Below are 13,266 nucleotides of genomic sequence, written 5' to 3'. Positions count from 1 at the left end.
TCACAGCTTGTTTTCATTGTGATCATGACAATCAATTTAGACCATAAGACAATAAGATGTTGGTTCAGAAGTGGACCATTCAGCCCATTAAGTCCGCTCTACCATTCAATAAGACTATGGCTGATCTGAAAATTCTCAACTCCACTCTCCACTTTTTCCCCATAATCCTTGATTTCTTTACTGATTAAAAATCGGTCTGTCTCAGTCTTGAATAAACTTAACAACCTAACATCTGTGGTAAAGAATTCTTCACATTGTCTACCTTCTGAGGGAAAAAATTCTTCCTCACCCCTGTCTTAAATGGATGACCACTCATTCTGAAATAATGAGCTAAACTCTCCCACAAGAGGAAGCAAGTTTCCTGTCCAGCTGCCAAAGAATCATACATGCTTCAATAGGGTCTCCGCTCATTCTTCTAAACTCCAATGAGTACAGGCCCAACCTACTCAACCTCAACTTGTACGAATATCCCTCCATGGCCGAAATGAACCAAGTGAGTTACCTCTGGACTGCCTCCAATGTCAGTAAATCTTTCCTTCAATTTACCTGTTAAGCTGTCCTTTTCCTTCAGGATCATTTGCTTTAAAGAGCTGTTTTACTGCAAAGTAGCCGCTAGATATTATTTTCTCACGCAGTTGATGCTCCAGCTGTAAAACAGGAGAATTGAAGAACAGCTTTGAATAGCTTCCGTAGTTGGTGAATAATACAAATGACCTTTAATTAGAAAAGGGTATTTAAATAACTGCACATAGGCCAGTATCCCATCACCAACTCACCCCTTATCTACATGTGCACTGTACATGGGCTTTGACCAGCCAGCTCAGAGTCAGTCCCTAGACTGAGGAGACCTTCTGAATCTCCTGTTTATATCTTCCAGCCAGAGCTCAGCGATTGGCCTTAGTTAACAACCCCGAGCAAGGCCCTCATAGTCGATGGTCATGGTCCCAATCACTACAGGTACGAAGGGATAGGAGGTGAAAATGACATTAGAAAAGTCTGCCGTATCCTAACAAATACCTCATCGATCTCAATCCTGAGCTGGGTCCCAGGGCGGGATCTATTGCTTATCCTGCTGCTCTGGCTCATTCTGCTGTCTGTACGATTTTCCAGATCTGCTCGCTGACCTGTAATAGTAAGATGTAAGCAAATATATAGGCCCGTTTATATTATATGACATCAATCACTGAACACCATTTTTTAAAATAGAGAAAGACTCTATATGTCCTTTAGCTTTGTCTATCTCTTGATACACATGATATTATCTAATAATCCATCAATATGTAAAAATGTTATGTCGAGTGCAAGCATACATCATTTTGTTAGATATGTTGGGAGTTCCTCAGCTGCAAACTGACAAGTATATTCCAAACTGATTTGAACTTAGTGACTACATGTAAAAAAGGATTGATGCAAGAATAATTCAAGAAATTAAATTACATCTTGCAGCCATTAAGACATTTAGTAGGAGAGTCATTCAGCTGCTTTTATAAAATATCAAAACCCCTGACTCTGGAATGAGTAGTAGCATAGAGGGTTGTTCACAGCTGAAAATTAACATTTTACTACATCTCTTATTTCATTCTTCCAATATTACACATCCATTTTCATTTCTAAGTTTCAGTAAAACTGAGTTGAACAGAGAGACAATGCTTTGATTGAACCTGAGCAAAGCATGTCCATAAACTTGCAAATGAAAATCTACTGAAGCTACAGAGAAAGCAACCTGCTGCAAACTGTCTGGCAGAACAACAACAAAGGGTGAGGCAATGAAGGTACTGAGAATGGGTTTTGCTATTCTTCCAGATATTTGTTTTATAGAGGTCTACATGCAACTTGCTACACAGAAACAGGCCATTTGACCTAACTGTTTAATGCTGGGTTCCTATTCTCCATTCCATATTTCCTCAACTAAGTTCTATCATAGTTAGCCTCCATTGCCCTTTGTCTCAAATACATGCCTAGTTTCCCATTTAATGCAGTTAGGCCTTTGAGTTCAGCTACTGCCCACTTGCCTGAATCGATGCAGCTTCAACAACACTCAAGAAGCTTGACACCATCCAGGACAAAACACTTGATTGGCACCACATCCATAAACACCCACTCCCTCCACTTCCAATGCTCAGTAACAGCAATGTGTACTATCCAGAAGATTTTTATGAAGCTGTAGACGGGTACTGTACCTTTAAAAGAGTTGAAAAGCTGGCAAACCTGTGATGTGACTGACTGCAAGCTCAGCATGTGTTTAAAAATTTAAAAATGTAACATTTGGCTGCAAAACAAATAGCTAAGCTGAGTTGCTATGCCCCACCACAATTCAAATTTAGCCAATCAATTTAAATTATACCCAAGATACAAAAACCCAATCAATTTGAATTTTACTGTTTTGACAGCATCAAACTAATGAGACGATCCTATATTTTGGGGTATAAAAAGAAGGCATTTTGAACAGTTAACCAGAGAGGCAAAGAGCACCAATACAGACTGCCCGTAGACTTGCTTTCTGAATGGTACCTTTATCTATGAAAGACCTTTGCGGCAGAAGACCAAAGAAAAGAAGACCCAGGAAGATACAAAGGGAAGATCAGCAGCTGGCTGGTTTTGAAACTTGATTTTTTTTGTAAATCTTAATCAGGAGTTTTATCGGGGGTCCAGAACTAGAGGGCATAGGATTAGGGTGAGGGGGAAAGATATAAAAAAGATCTAAGGGACAACATTTTCATGCAGAGGGTGGTGTGTGTGGGGAATGGGCTGCCAGAGGAAGTAGTGGAGGCTGGTACAATTGCAACATTTAAAATGCATTTGGATGGGTACATGAATTGGAAGAGTTTGGAGGGAGATGGGCCGGGTGTTGACAGGTGGGACTAGATTGGTCGGCATGGATGAGTTGGACTGAAGGGTCTGTTTCCGTGCTGTACATCTCTATGACTGTATGAGTAGGAGATAGATAACTCGATCAGACAAAGGAAGCTTACAGTGTAGATAGTTGTTGTGTAATGTTCTCTTTTCTTAGAGTTAAAGAATTGTTAATTTTTTTCTTTAAATAGTGGCATTTGGGTAGTTCTTTGTCACTCATACTTTAATAGATTACAAGGTGAGGTGAGCTTTTCTGTATGTCAGGTTTAAATTAGCAGAAGAGTTTACCCCGTGTCATAACAAAATGCACTGCAGAAATTCACCAAAGATCCTCAGGCAGCACCTTCCAAAGCCATGACTACTTCTACCTAGAAGGCTAAGGGTAGCAGATACATGGGAAAACCATGTAAATTCCTGCAAATTCCACACCAAGCCATTCACCATCCTGACTTGGAAAGAGTTTACCATTCCATCATTGTTGCTGGGTCAAAATCTGAAATTTTCTCCCTAAGGACATTGTGGGTCTATCTACAGCACATGGACTGCAGCAGTTCAAGAAGGTAGTTCACCAACACCTTTTCAAAAGTAACTGGGGACAGGCAATAAATTTTGGCCTAGCCAGTGATGCCCATGTTCCATAAGTTAATGAATAAAAAAAGAAAGGATTTTAAATTTTCCAATGTGGCATTCAAAACTAACTAATTAAGTATAATAATTCTCTGAAATTAAAATAGTCCAAAAGTGTTACTTAAGGAGATTTAGAAACATCACCACCAATGTGTCAATGTCCTCTTGGGGTTCGATGACATTCTCCTTACTGTTTACAATGCATCCAAGTTTTATATCATCAAGCAGGATTTAGAACATCAGGATAAGCAAAGATCCAAATGTCAACCCCTGGGGAATTCCACCACAAACATTCCACCATCTGTATCCCTGTCTCACTGTGTGCAGTATCTCCCTGTCTCTGTATGTATGGTATCCTCCTGTCTCTCTGTCTACAGTATCCCCCATCTTTCTGTGAGCAGTATCTCTCTGTCTCTCTGCGTCAGTATGTTTGCCTGTCTGTGCAGTATCCCCTGGTCTCTCTGCATACAGCCTATTCACCAGTCTCTCTGCGTGCAGTATCCCCCATGTCCACGTCATTATCCACTTCTCTCTCTGTGTACAGTATCCTCCTGTCTCTCTGTGTGCAGTCTCTCTCTGTCAGGCTATCTGCCTGCGTGTTCAGTGTTCCCTCATCTTTCTATGTGCAGTCTCTCTTGGTGTCTTAATTAGAATTCCTACAGTGTGGAAATAGGCTCTTTGGCCCATCAGGTCCAGTCGACCCACTGAAGAGTCACCCACCCAGACCCATTCCCTTACCGTATATTTGTCCCTGACTAATGCATCTAACCTACACATCCTTGAACACTATGCGCAACTTAGCATGGCCAGTTCACCTAACCTGCACTGTGGGACGAAACCGGAGCACACGGAGGAAACCCATGCAGACACGGGGAGAATGTGCAAAATCCACACAGACAGTCACCCAAGGCTGGATTTGAACCTGGGTCATTGGTGCTGTGAAATAGCAGTGCTAACCACTGAGCCACCATGCTGCCTTTGAGACACTGTGCCATCCATCTCTCTTTCAGTATCTCTGCCTGTGTGTGCAGTACCTCCCTGTCTCTCTGTGTGCAGTATCGCCCTGTCCATCTGTGGGCAGTATCGCCCTATCTCTCTGTGTCACTCTAACTGTCTATGTGCAGTATCTCCACATATCTCTGTGTGCAGTATCTCCCTGTCTTTCTGTGTGCAGGTTCTGTCTCTCTGCGTGCAGCATACCCCCAGTCGCTCTTTGTGTAGCACCCCCTGTCTCTCTGTATGCAGTATCTCTCTATCTTTCTGTGTCAGTGTATGACCCTCTTTGTGCAGAATCCTCCATCTCTCTGCGTCCAGTATCTCCCTATCTCTCCGCGCGCGGCAAACCCCTGTCTCTCTGTGTGCAGTATCTCCCTCTCTCTCTGTGTGCAGCATCCCCCGTTCTTTTTGTGTGCAGTATCTCCCTATCTCTCTGTGTACAATATTTCCCTGTCTCTCTGTATGCAGTATGTCTCCACCTTTCTGTTTCAGTATATCACCCTCTTTGTGCAGAATCCACCATCTCTCTGCGTGCAGTATTTCTGTCTCTCTGTGTTAGGATACATGCCTGTGCATGCAGTATCTCGCAATCAGTCTGTGTGCATTATCTCCCTGTCTCTCAGTGTGCAGTCTCTTCTGTCTCTCAGTGTCAGTATATTTGCTTGCCTGTGCAGTATCTCCACGCCCGTGTGCAGTATCTCCCTGTCTCTCTGTGAGCAGTATTTCGATGTGCTGTCTCTCTCTGTTTCTCTGTGTCAGTATATCTCTCTCTGTGTGCAGTGTCCCACTGCCTCTCTGTGTGCAGTGTCCCACTGCCTCTCTGTGTGCAGTGTCCCACTGCCTCTCTGTGTGCAGTGTCCCACTGCCTCTCTGTGTGCAGTGTCCCACTGCCTCTCTGTGTGCAGTGTCCCACTGCCTCTCTGTGTGCAGTGTCCCCCTGTCTGTCTTTGTGCAGTGTCCCCCTGTCTCTCTGCGTGCAGTATCTCCATCTCTCTATGTGCAGTGTCCCCTGTCTGTCTTTGTGCAGTGTCCCCCTGTCTCTCCGTGTGCAGTGTCCCCCTGCCTCTCCGTGTGCAGTACCTCCCTGTCTCTCCGTGTGCAGTACCTCCCTGTCTCTCCGTGTGCAGTACCTCCCTGTCTCTCCGTGTGCAGTACCTCCCTGTCTCTCCGTGTGCAGTACCTCCCTGTCTCTCCGTGTGCAGTACCTCCCTGTCTCTCCGTGTGCAGTACCTCCCTGTCTCTCCGTGTGCAGTACCTCCCTGTCTCTCCGTGTGCAGTACCTCCCTGTCTCTCCGTGTGCAGTACCTCCCTGTCTCTCCGTGTGCAGTACCTCCCTGTCTCTCCGTGTGCAGTACCTCCCTGTCTCTCCGTGTGCAGTACCTCCCTGTCTCTCCGTGTGCAGTACCTCACTGTCTCTCCGTGTGCAGTAAGCCCTAGTCTTTCTGTGTGCAGTATCTCCATGTCTCTCTATGTGCAATATCTCCATGTCTCTCTGTGTGCAGTGTCCCCCTGTCTGTCTTTGTGCTGTATCTCCATGTCTCTCTGTGTGCAGTATCTCCATGTCTCTCTGTGTGCAGTTTCTCCCTGTCTCTCTGTGTGCAGTGTCCCCCTGTCTCTGTGTGCAGTACCTCACTGTCTCTCTGTATGTAGTATCGCCCTGTCTCTGTGTGCAGTAACCTGTCTCTCCGTGTGCAGCGTCCACCTGTCTCTCCGTGTGCAGCGTCCCCCTGTCTCTCCGTGTGCAGCGTCCCCCTGTCTCTCCGTGTGCAGCGTCCCCCTGTCTCTCCGTGTGCAGCGTCCCCCTGTCTCTCCGTGTGCAGCGTCCCCCTGTCTCTCCGTGTGCAGCGTCCCCCTGTCTCTCCGTGTGCAGCGTCCCCCTGTCTCTCCGTGTGCAGCGTCCCCCTGTCTCTCCGTGTGCAGCGTCCCCCTGTCTCTCCGTGTGCAGCGTCCCCCTGTCTCTCCGTGTGCAGCGTCCCCCTGTCTCTCCGTGTGCAGCGTCCCCCTGTCTCTCCGTGTGCAGCGTCCCCCTGTCTCTCCGTGTGCAGCGTCCCCCTGTCTCTCCGTGTGCAGCGTCCCCCTGTCTCTCCGTGTGCAGCGTCCCCCGTCTCTCCGTGTGCAGCCTTCCCCTGTCTCTCCGTGTGCAGCGTCCCCCTGTCTCTCTATGTCAGTATATCTTCCTGACTCTGCAGCGTCCCCCTGTCTCTCCATGTGCAGTATCCCCCTGTCTCTCCGTGTGCAGTATCCCCCTGTCTCTCCGTGTGCAGTATCCCCCTGTCTCTCCGTGTGCAGTATCCCCCTGTCTCTCCGTGTGCAGTATCCCCCTGTCTCTCCGTGTGCAGTATCCCCCTGTCTCTCCGTGTGCAGTATCCCCCTGTCTCTCCGTGTGCAGTATCCCCCTGTCTCTCCGTGTGCAGTATCCCCCTGTCTCTCCGTGTGCAGTATCCCCCTGTCTCTCCGTGTGCAGTATCCCCCTGTCTCTCCGTGTGCAGTATCCCCCTGTCTCTCCGTGTGCAGTATCCCCCTGTCTCTCCGTGTGCAGTATCCCCCTGTCTCTCTGTGTGCAGCATACCCCTGTCTCTCTGAGTGCAGTGTCTCTCTGTGTCTCTGTGTGGAGCGTACCCCTATCTCTCTGTGTGCAGGATCTCTGTCTCTCTGTGTACAATATCTCCCTGTCTCTCTGTGCGCAGTATCCCTTTCTCTCTGTGTGCAGTCTCTCTCTGTCCCTCTGTCAATATATTTGCCTGTGTGTGCAGTAGTTCCCTGTCCCTCTGTGTGCAGTATCTCCCTGTCCCTCTGTGTGCAGTATCTCACTGTCCCTCTGTGGGCCGTATCCCCCTATCTCTCTGTGGGCAGTATCTCACTGTCTCTCTGTGGGCAGTATCCCCCTGTCTCTCTGCGGGCAGTATCCCCCTGTCTCTCTGCGGGCAGTATCCCCCTGTCTCTCTGCGGGCAGTATCCCCCTGTCTCTCTGCGGGCAGTATCCCCCTGTCTCTCTGCGGGCAGTATCCCCCTGTCTCTCTGCGGGCAGTATCTCACTGTCTCTCTGCGGGCAGTATCTCACTGTCTCTCTGCGGGCAGTATCTCACTGTCTCTCTGCGTGCAGTATCTCACTGTCTCTCTGCGTGCAGTATCTCACTGTCTCTCTGTGTGCAGTATCTCACTGTCTCTCTGTGTGCAGTATCTCCCAGTCTTTCTGCATGTAGTATCCCCCAGTCTCTCAGTGTGCAGTCTCTCTATGTCAGTATATCTGCCTGACTGTGCAGTATCCCCCTGTCTCTCTGTGTGCAGTATCCCCCTGTCTCTCTGTGTGCAGTATCCCCCTATCTCTCTGTGTGCAGTATCCCCCGTCTCTCTGTGTGCAGTATTCCCAGTCTCTCAGTGTGCAGACTCTCTGTCTCTCTGTCAGCATATCTGCCTGACTCTGCAGTATCTCACTGTCTCTGTGTGTGCAGTATCCCCCTGTCTCTCTGTGTGCAGTATCCCCCTGTCTCTCTGTGTGCAGTCTCTCTGTCTCTCTGTCAGCATATCTGCCTGACTCTGCAGTATCTCACTGTCTGTGTGCAGTATCCCCCTGTCTCTCTGTGTGCAGTATCCCCCTGTCTCTCTGTGTGCAGTATCCCCCTGTCTCTCTGTGTGCAGTCTCTCTGTCTCTCTGTCAGCATATCTGCCTGACTCTGCAGTATCTCACTGTCTGTGTGCAGTATCCCCCTGTCTCTCTGTGTGCAGTATCCCCCTGTCTCTCTGTGTGCAGTATCCCCCTGTCTCTCTGTGTGCAGTATCCCCCGTCTCTCTGTGTGCAGTATCCCCTTGTCTCTCTGTGTGCAGTATCCCCTTGTCTCTCTGTGTGCAGTATCCCCTTGTCTCTCTGTGTGCAGTATCCCCCTGTCTCTCTGTGTGCAGTCTCTCTGTCTCTCTGTCAGCATATCTGCCTGACTCTGCAGTATCTCACTGTCTGTGTGCAGTATCCCCCTGTCTCTCTGTGTGCAGTATCCCCCTGTCTCTCTGTGTGCAGTATCCCCCTGTCTCTCTGTGTGCAGTCTCTCTGTCTCTCTGTCAGCATATCTGCCTGACTCTGCAGTATCTCACTGTCTGTGTGCAGTATCCCCCTGTCTCTCTGTGTGCAGTATCCCCCTGTCTCTCTGTGTGCAGTATCCCCCTGTCTCTCTGTGTGCAGTATCCCCTTGTCTCTCTGTGTGCAGTATCCCCTTGTCTCTCTGTGTGCAGTATCCCCTTGTCTCTCTGTGTGCAGTATCCCCCTGTCTCTCTGTGTGCAGTATCCCCCTGTCTCTCTGTGTGCAGTATCCCCCTGTCTCTCTGTGTGCAGTATCCCCCGTCTCTCTGTGTGCAGTATCCCCTTGTCTCTCTGTGTGCAGTATCCCCTTGTCTCTCTGTGTGCAGTATCCCCTTGTCTCTCTGTGTGCAGTATCCCCTTGTCTCTCTGTGTGCAGTATCCCCTTGTCTCTCTGTGTGCAGTATCCCCTTGTCTCTCTGTGTGCAGTATCCCCTTGTCTCTCTGTGTGCAGTATCCCCTTGTCTCTCTGTGTGCAGTATCCCCTTGTCTCTCTGTGTGCAGTATCCCCTTGTCTCTCTGTGTGCAGTATCCCCTTGTCTCTCTGTGTGCAGTATCCCCTTGTCTCTCTGTGTGCAGTATCCCCTTGTCTCTCTGTGTGCAGTATCCCCTTGTCTCTCTGTGTGCAGTATCCCCTTGTCTCTCTGTGTGCAGTATCCCCTTGTCTCTCTGTGTGCAGTATCCCCTTGTCTCTCTGTGTGCAGTATCCCCTTGTCTCTCTGTGTGCAGTATCCCCTTGTCTCTCTGTGTGCAGTATCCCCTTGTCTCTCTGTGTGCAGTATCCCCTTGTCTCTCTGTGTGCAGTATCCCCTTGTCTCTCTGTGTGCAGTATCCCCTTGTCTCTCTGTGTGCAGTATCCCCTTGTCTCTCTGTGTGCAGTATCCCCTTGTCTCTCTGTGTGCAGTATCCCCTTGTCTCTCTGTGTGCAGTATCCCCTTGTCTCTCTGTGTGCAGTATCCCCTTGTCTCTCTGTGTGCAGTATCCCCTTGTCTCTCTGTGTGCAGTATCCCCTTGTCTCTCTGTGTGCAGTATCCCCTTGTCTCTCTGTGTGCAGTATCCCCTTGTCTCTCTGTGTGCAGTATCCCCTTGTCTCTCTGTGTGCAGTATCCCCTTGTCTCTCTGTGTGCAGTATCCCCTTGTCTCTCTGTGTGCAGTATCCCCTTGTCTCTCTGTGTGCAGTATCCCCTTGTCTCTCTGTGTGCAGTATCCCCTTGTCTCTCTGTGTGCAGTATCCCCTTGTCTCTCTGTGTGCAGTATCCCCTTGTCTCTCTGTGTGCAGTATCCCCTTGTCTCTCTGTGTGCAGTATCCCCTTGTCTCTCTGTGTGCAGTATCCCCTTGTCTCTCTGTGTGCAGTATCTCCTTGTCTCTCTGTGTGCAGTATCTCCTTGTCTCTCTGTGTGCAGTATCTCCCAGTCTCTCTGTGTGCAGTATCCCCCTGTCTCTCTGTGTGCAGTATCCCCCTGTCTCTCTGTGTGCAGTATCCCCCTGTCTCTCTGTGTGCAGTATCCCCCTGTCTCTCTGTGTGCAGTATCCCCCTGTCTCTCTGTGTGCAGTATCCCCCTGTCTCTCTGTGTGCAGTATCCCCCTGTCTCTCTGTGTGCAGTATCCCCCTGTCTCTCTGTGTGCAGTATCCCCCTGTCTCTCTGTGTGCAGTATCCCCCTGTCTCTCTGTGTGCAGTATCCCCCTATCTCTCTGTGTGCAGTATCCCCCGTCTCTCTGTGTGCAGTATCCCCCGTCTCTCTGTGTGCAGTCTCTCTATGTCAGTATATCTGCCTGACTGTGCAGTATCCCCCTGTCTCTCTGTGTGCAGTATCCCCCTGTCTCTCTGTGTGCAGTATCCCCCTGTCTCTGTGTGCAGTATCCCCCTGTCTCTCTGTGTGCAGTATCCCCCTGTCTCTCTGTGTGCAGTATCCCCCTGTCTCTCTGTGTGCAGTATCCCCCTGTCTCTCTGTGTGCAGTATCCCCCCGTCTCTCTGTGTGCAGTTTCTCTCTGTCTTTCTGCGCGCAGGATCTCTCTGTATCTCTGTCAGTATGTCTGCCTATGTGTGCAATATCTCCCTGTCTCGCGGTGTGCAGTATGTGCTGTTACTCTGTGTCAGTATATCTGCCATTGTATACATTATCCCCTTGTCTCTCCGTGTGCAGTATCCCTCTGTCAGTATATCAGCCAGTGTACACATTATCCCCGTGTCTCTCGGTGTGCAGTATCCCCCTGTCTTTCTGTGTGCAGTTTTTCACTGTACTTCTGCGTGCTTCTCTGTCTCTCTGTGTCTGTCTATCCTTGTGTCAGTCTCTATCTCCCTGTGACTGTTGCTGTCTCTCAACCAGTTGTGCTCCCGACTCGACATTACTGTCCCGTCAATTGACTCACCGAAGATGGGGAGCCGGGGTTTGTCAGGGTCAGTCCCGAATGTCACCTGCACTCCCTCGGGAATGCAGGCCAGCGACACCCGCGGTCCTCCTCCCGGCTCCAGTTCCTTGCTGCGGCCGCAGTGAGGCGAGTCCACAGGCTCCCTGCGCCGGTTACGGTCATTGGGCGCCGGCCTGTCCGGTCCTGGGAACGGATCGGCCGATGTCTTGTCTCCGGAGCGGGAGAAGCCCCGGACACTGATGGTCTCTGGGTCCCCGAGGCGGGACAGCGGATGCTGGACATACTGAAGCCGGGGAGTAAGGTGGCTGGGAGGCCGGGACACTCCGCCTAAAGCTGCCATCCTTAGGAAAAGTGGGGGGGAAATAAATCCAATCGAAAATATTCCCTTTAAAACACAGAGAAATGTAACCGGCGTGGAGCAACTTCTCACGAGTTGGTGACTGCGTGTCCCTGAATCAACAAGCAGACGTTGCTATAGGCAACACAGTAAGCCCAAATCCTTTTCATTAAATTGCTTTTGCATTCACAAAGCAGAAGGAAGTAGGTTTCAGGCAGTTCCACACAAACAGAATCGTTGAAAATGAACTCTCAACAACTGCACTTGAACACAGGCAGCATTGTAACTTGCAGCAGCCCTTAACAGTTTGGGCCTTTTCATTGGAGAGTTGACAGGCTTGGTATGTCAACCAAACAAATAATCTATCTTCGGTTCAAAGTTGTGTAAACAAAATCTCTCAGCAGGTGGCTGATGCAAGCACCCCAGATGCAACTAGGGTAGGAGTATCTACCATAGTGTTATCGGCATATTAATAATACTGTCTCCAAAATCTGCAGATGGAAGAAACTGTTTCGCAGGTATAAACACTAGGAATTTGAAGGGAACTTGGGAGAAATTGAAGTTGTTCTTAAACCCATCCTCACGCAAATGACAGACCACCGTCCCTCGTACTGATTAGCTGCACACACTGTGGCATTTTCAGGGGATAATGGTGGCTGGTATCTCACGACTGTTGACTCTGATGCAAGAGAGGCAACACGAGCAGCCAACAGAACGAACACATGAGGCAGATATTTGATCTGTAACAGCTACAGGATCTGTGAACTCCCATACAGTTGGAGGGCAGACCAGATTTTATCAGTGTGAACCTCCAGGTGATATCCCCAAGCTGCATCCTACAGACCTCAGGGCCTTGAGTATAAACAAAGGATGCTGGAGAAACTCAGCAGGTCTGGCAGCATCTGTGGAGAGAGAAACAGTTAATAATTCAAACCCAATATGACTTCAGAACTGAAAGGGGCTGGAAAATGCTGTTTTTTTTTAATGCTGTTGACAGCAGGGGAGAAAGAGCAAATGGAACAGGCAGTGAAAGTGCCCACAGCAAAAGACATTCCCTTTCAGTTCGGAGTAAGAGTCATATTGGGCTCAAAACATCCATTCTCTTTGCAGAAGTTACCAGACCTGTTGAGCTTCTAAGCATTTCATATTTTTATTTAGCTTTAAGAATTTAATGTATTTTGATTTAATATATTTTATTTAGATTTAAGCATTTAATGTATTTTGCTTCTATTTAAGGTGAAGACCTTTGACTGGACAGAGGGCTGTAATGAGACTGATAATTCTGTGGCATAATGTACTCAAACTAGCACAATGCTGGGAAAAGGTTCATTAGAATGGTGAATGATATGAGGAAACAGAACTAAGAAGAATAGTGCTTATCATTGTGAACTTCGTGTTAGAGAATTGCAGGTTAGTGGTAATATAATAATTTTAGCTATGGAAGAATGGAACCATTTGGATAGAACCACTTGAGGTCAGCATGGACAAGATGGGTTGAATGGTTCCTTTCAGTGCTGTGCCATTTAAGTACCCTGTTCCTTATAATTAAGGGACCAAGAAAAAAAGACTCATGGGTACAAAATCAAATGTAACTGTTTTGAAATGGAAAGCATGAGAAACTTCCTCACACAGAGACTTTCATTGTCAGGAGACACAGGTAATACAGAATCTATATCAATATGCAAGGTTGAATTGGTTAGGAAGATCAGGAAATGGAGTGGAAGGGATATTAGAACAGGTTTGGTGAATGTAATGCAAGCTATTTGCTTCTGTGCAGGGTAAACACTGAGAGACTGGTTGAAGCTAATGGTCTGCTCCATGTAGTATCTCTATAGCATCTTCTCACGGATTGGCACTGTGGATGACCCATGCAATCTGTCCCAGATTCTCTACATCAATGTGAATGTAGTGATCATCCTGTATTCATTTTAAAAGCAGGACTCTGAAAATCAGTGTCCAAAAATCAGAAGGCTGACTCACAGTGTTTCTCAACAGAACATGATGTCTCAAA

At 48.3% G+C, this 13,266-nt stretch overlaps 1 protein-coding gene across 1 annotated transcript in view; it reads right to left on the bottom strand.

The window, feature by feature from the left end:
- Window positions 1–11,535, bottom strand: part of LOC122557789 (EF-hand calcium-binding domain-containing protein 6) — an 89,980-nt gene extending 78,445 nt beyond the window's left edge. Inside the window, exons 1-3 of the mRNA XM_043705826.2 lie at window positions 10,919–11,535; window positions 1,018–1,124; window positions 547–647 (exon numbers count right to left, since the gene is read on the bottom strand). Coding sequence (XP_043561761.2) covers window positions 547–647; window positions 1,018–1,124; window positions 10,919–11,258 — 548 coding nt within the window. The 5' untranslated portion in view covers window positions 11,259–11,535. The remainder of the gene's footprint in view (window positions 1–546; window positions 648–1,017; window positions 1,125–10,918) is intronic.
- Between the last annotated feature and the right edge of the window lie 1,731 nt (window positions 11,536–13,266).

This window comes from Chiloscyllium plagiosum, unplaced genomic scaffold (assembly GCF_037043375.1).
Source record: "Chiloscyllium plagiosum isolate Xiang-an unplaced genomic scaffold, Cpla_swu_hap1 HiC_scaffold_2, whole genome shotgun sequence".
In the NCBI taxonomy this organism is placed as follows: Eukaryota; Metazoa; Chordata; class Chondrichthyes; order Orectolobiformes; family Hemiscylliidae; genus Chiloscyllium; species Chiloscyllium plagiosum.
This window is presented reverse-complemented; position numbering and strand designations above follow the sequence as displayed.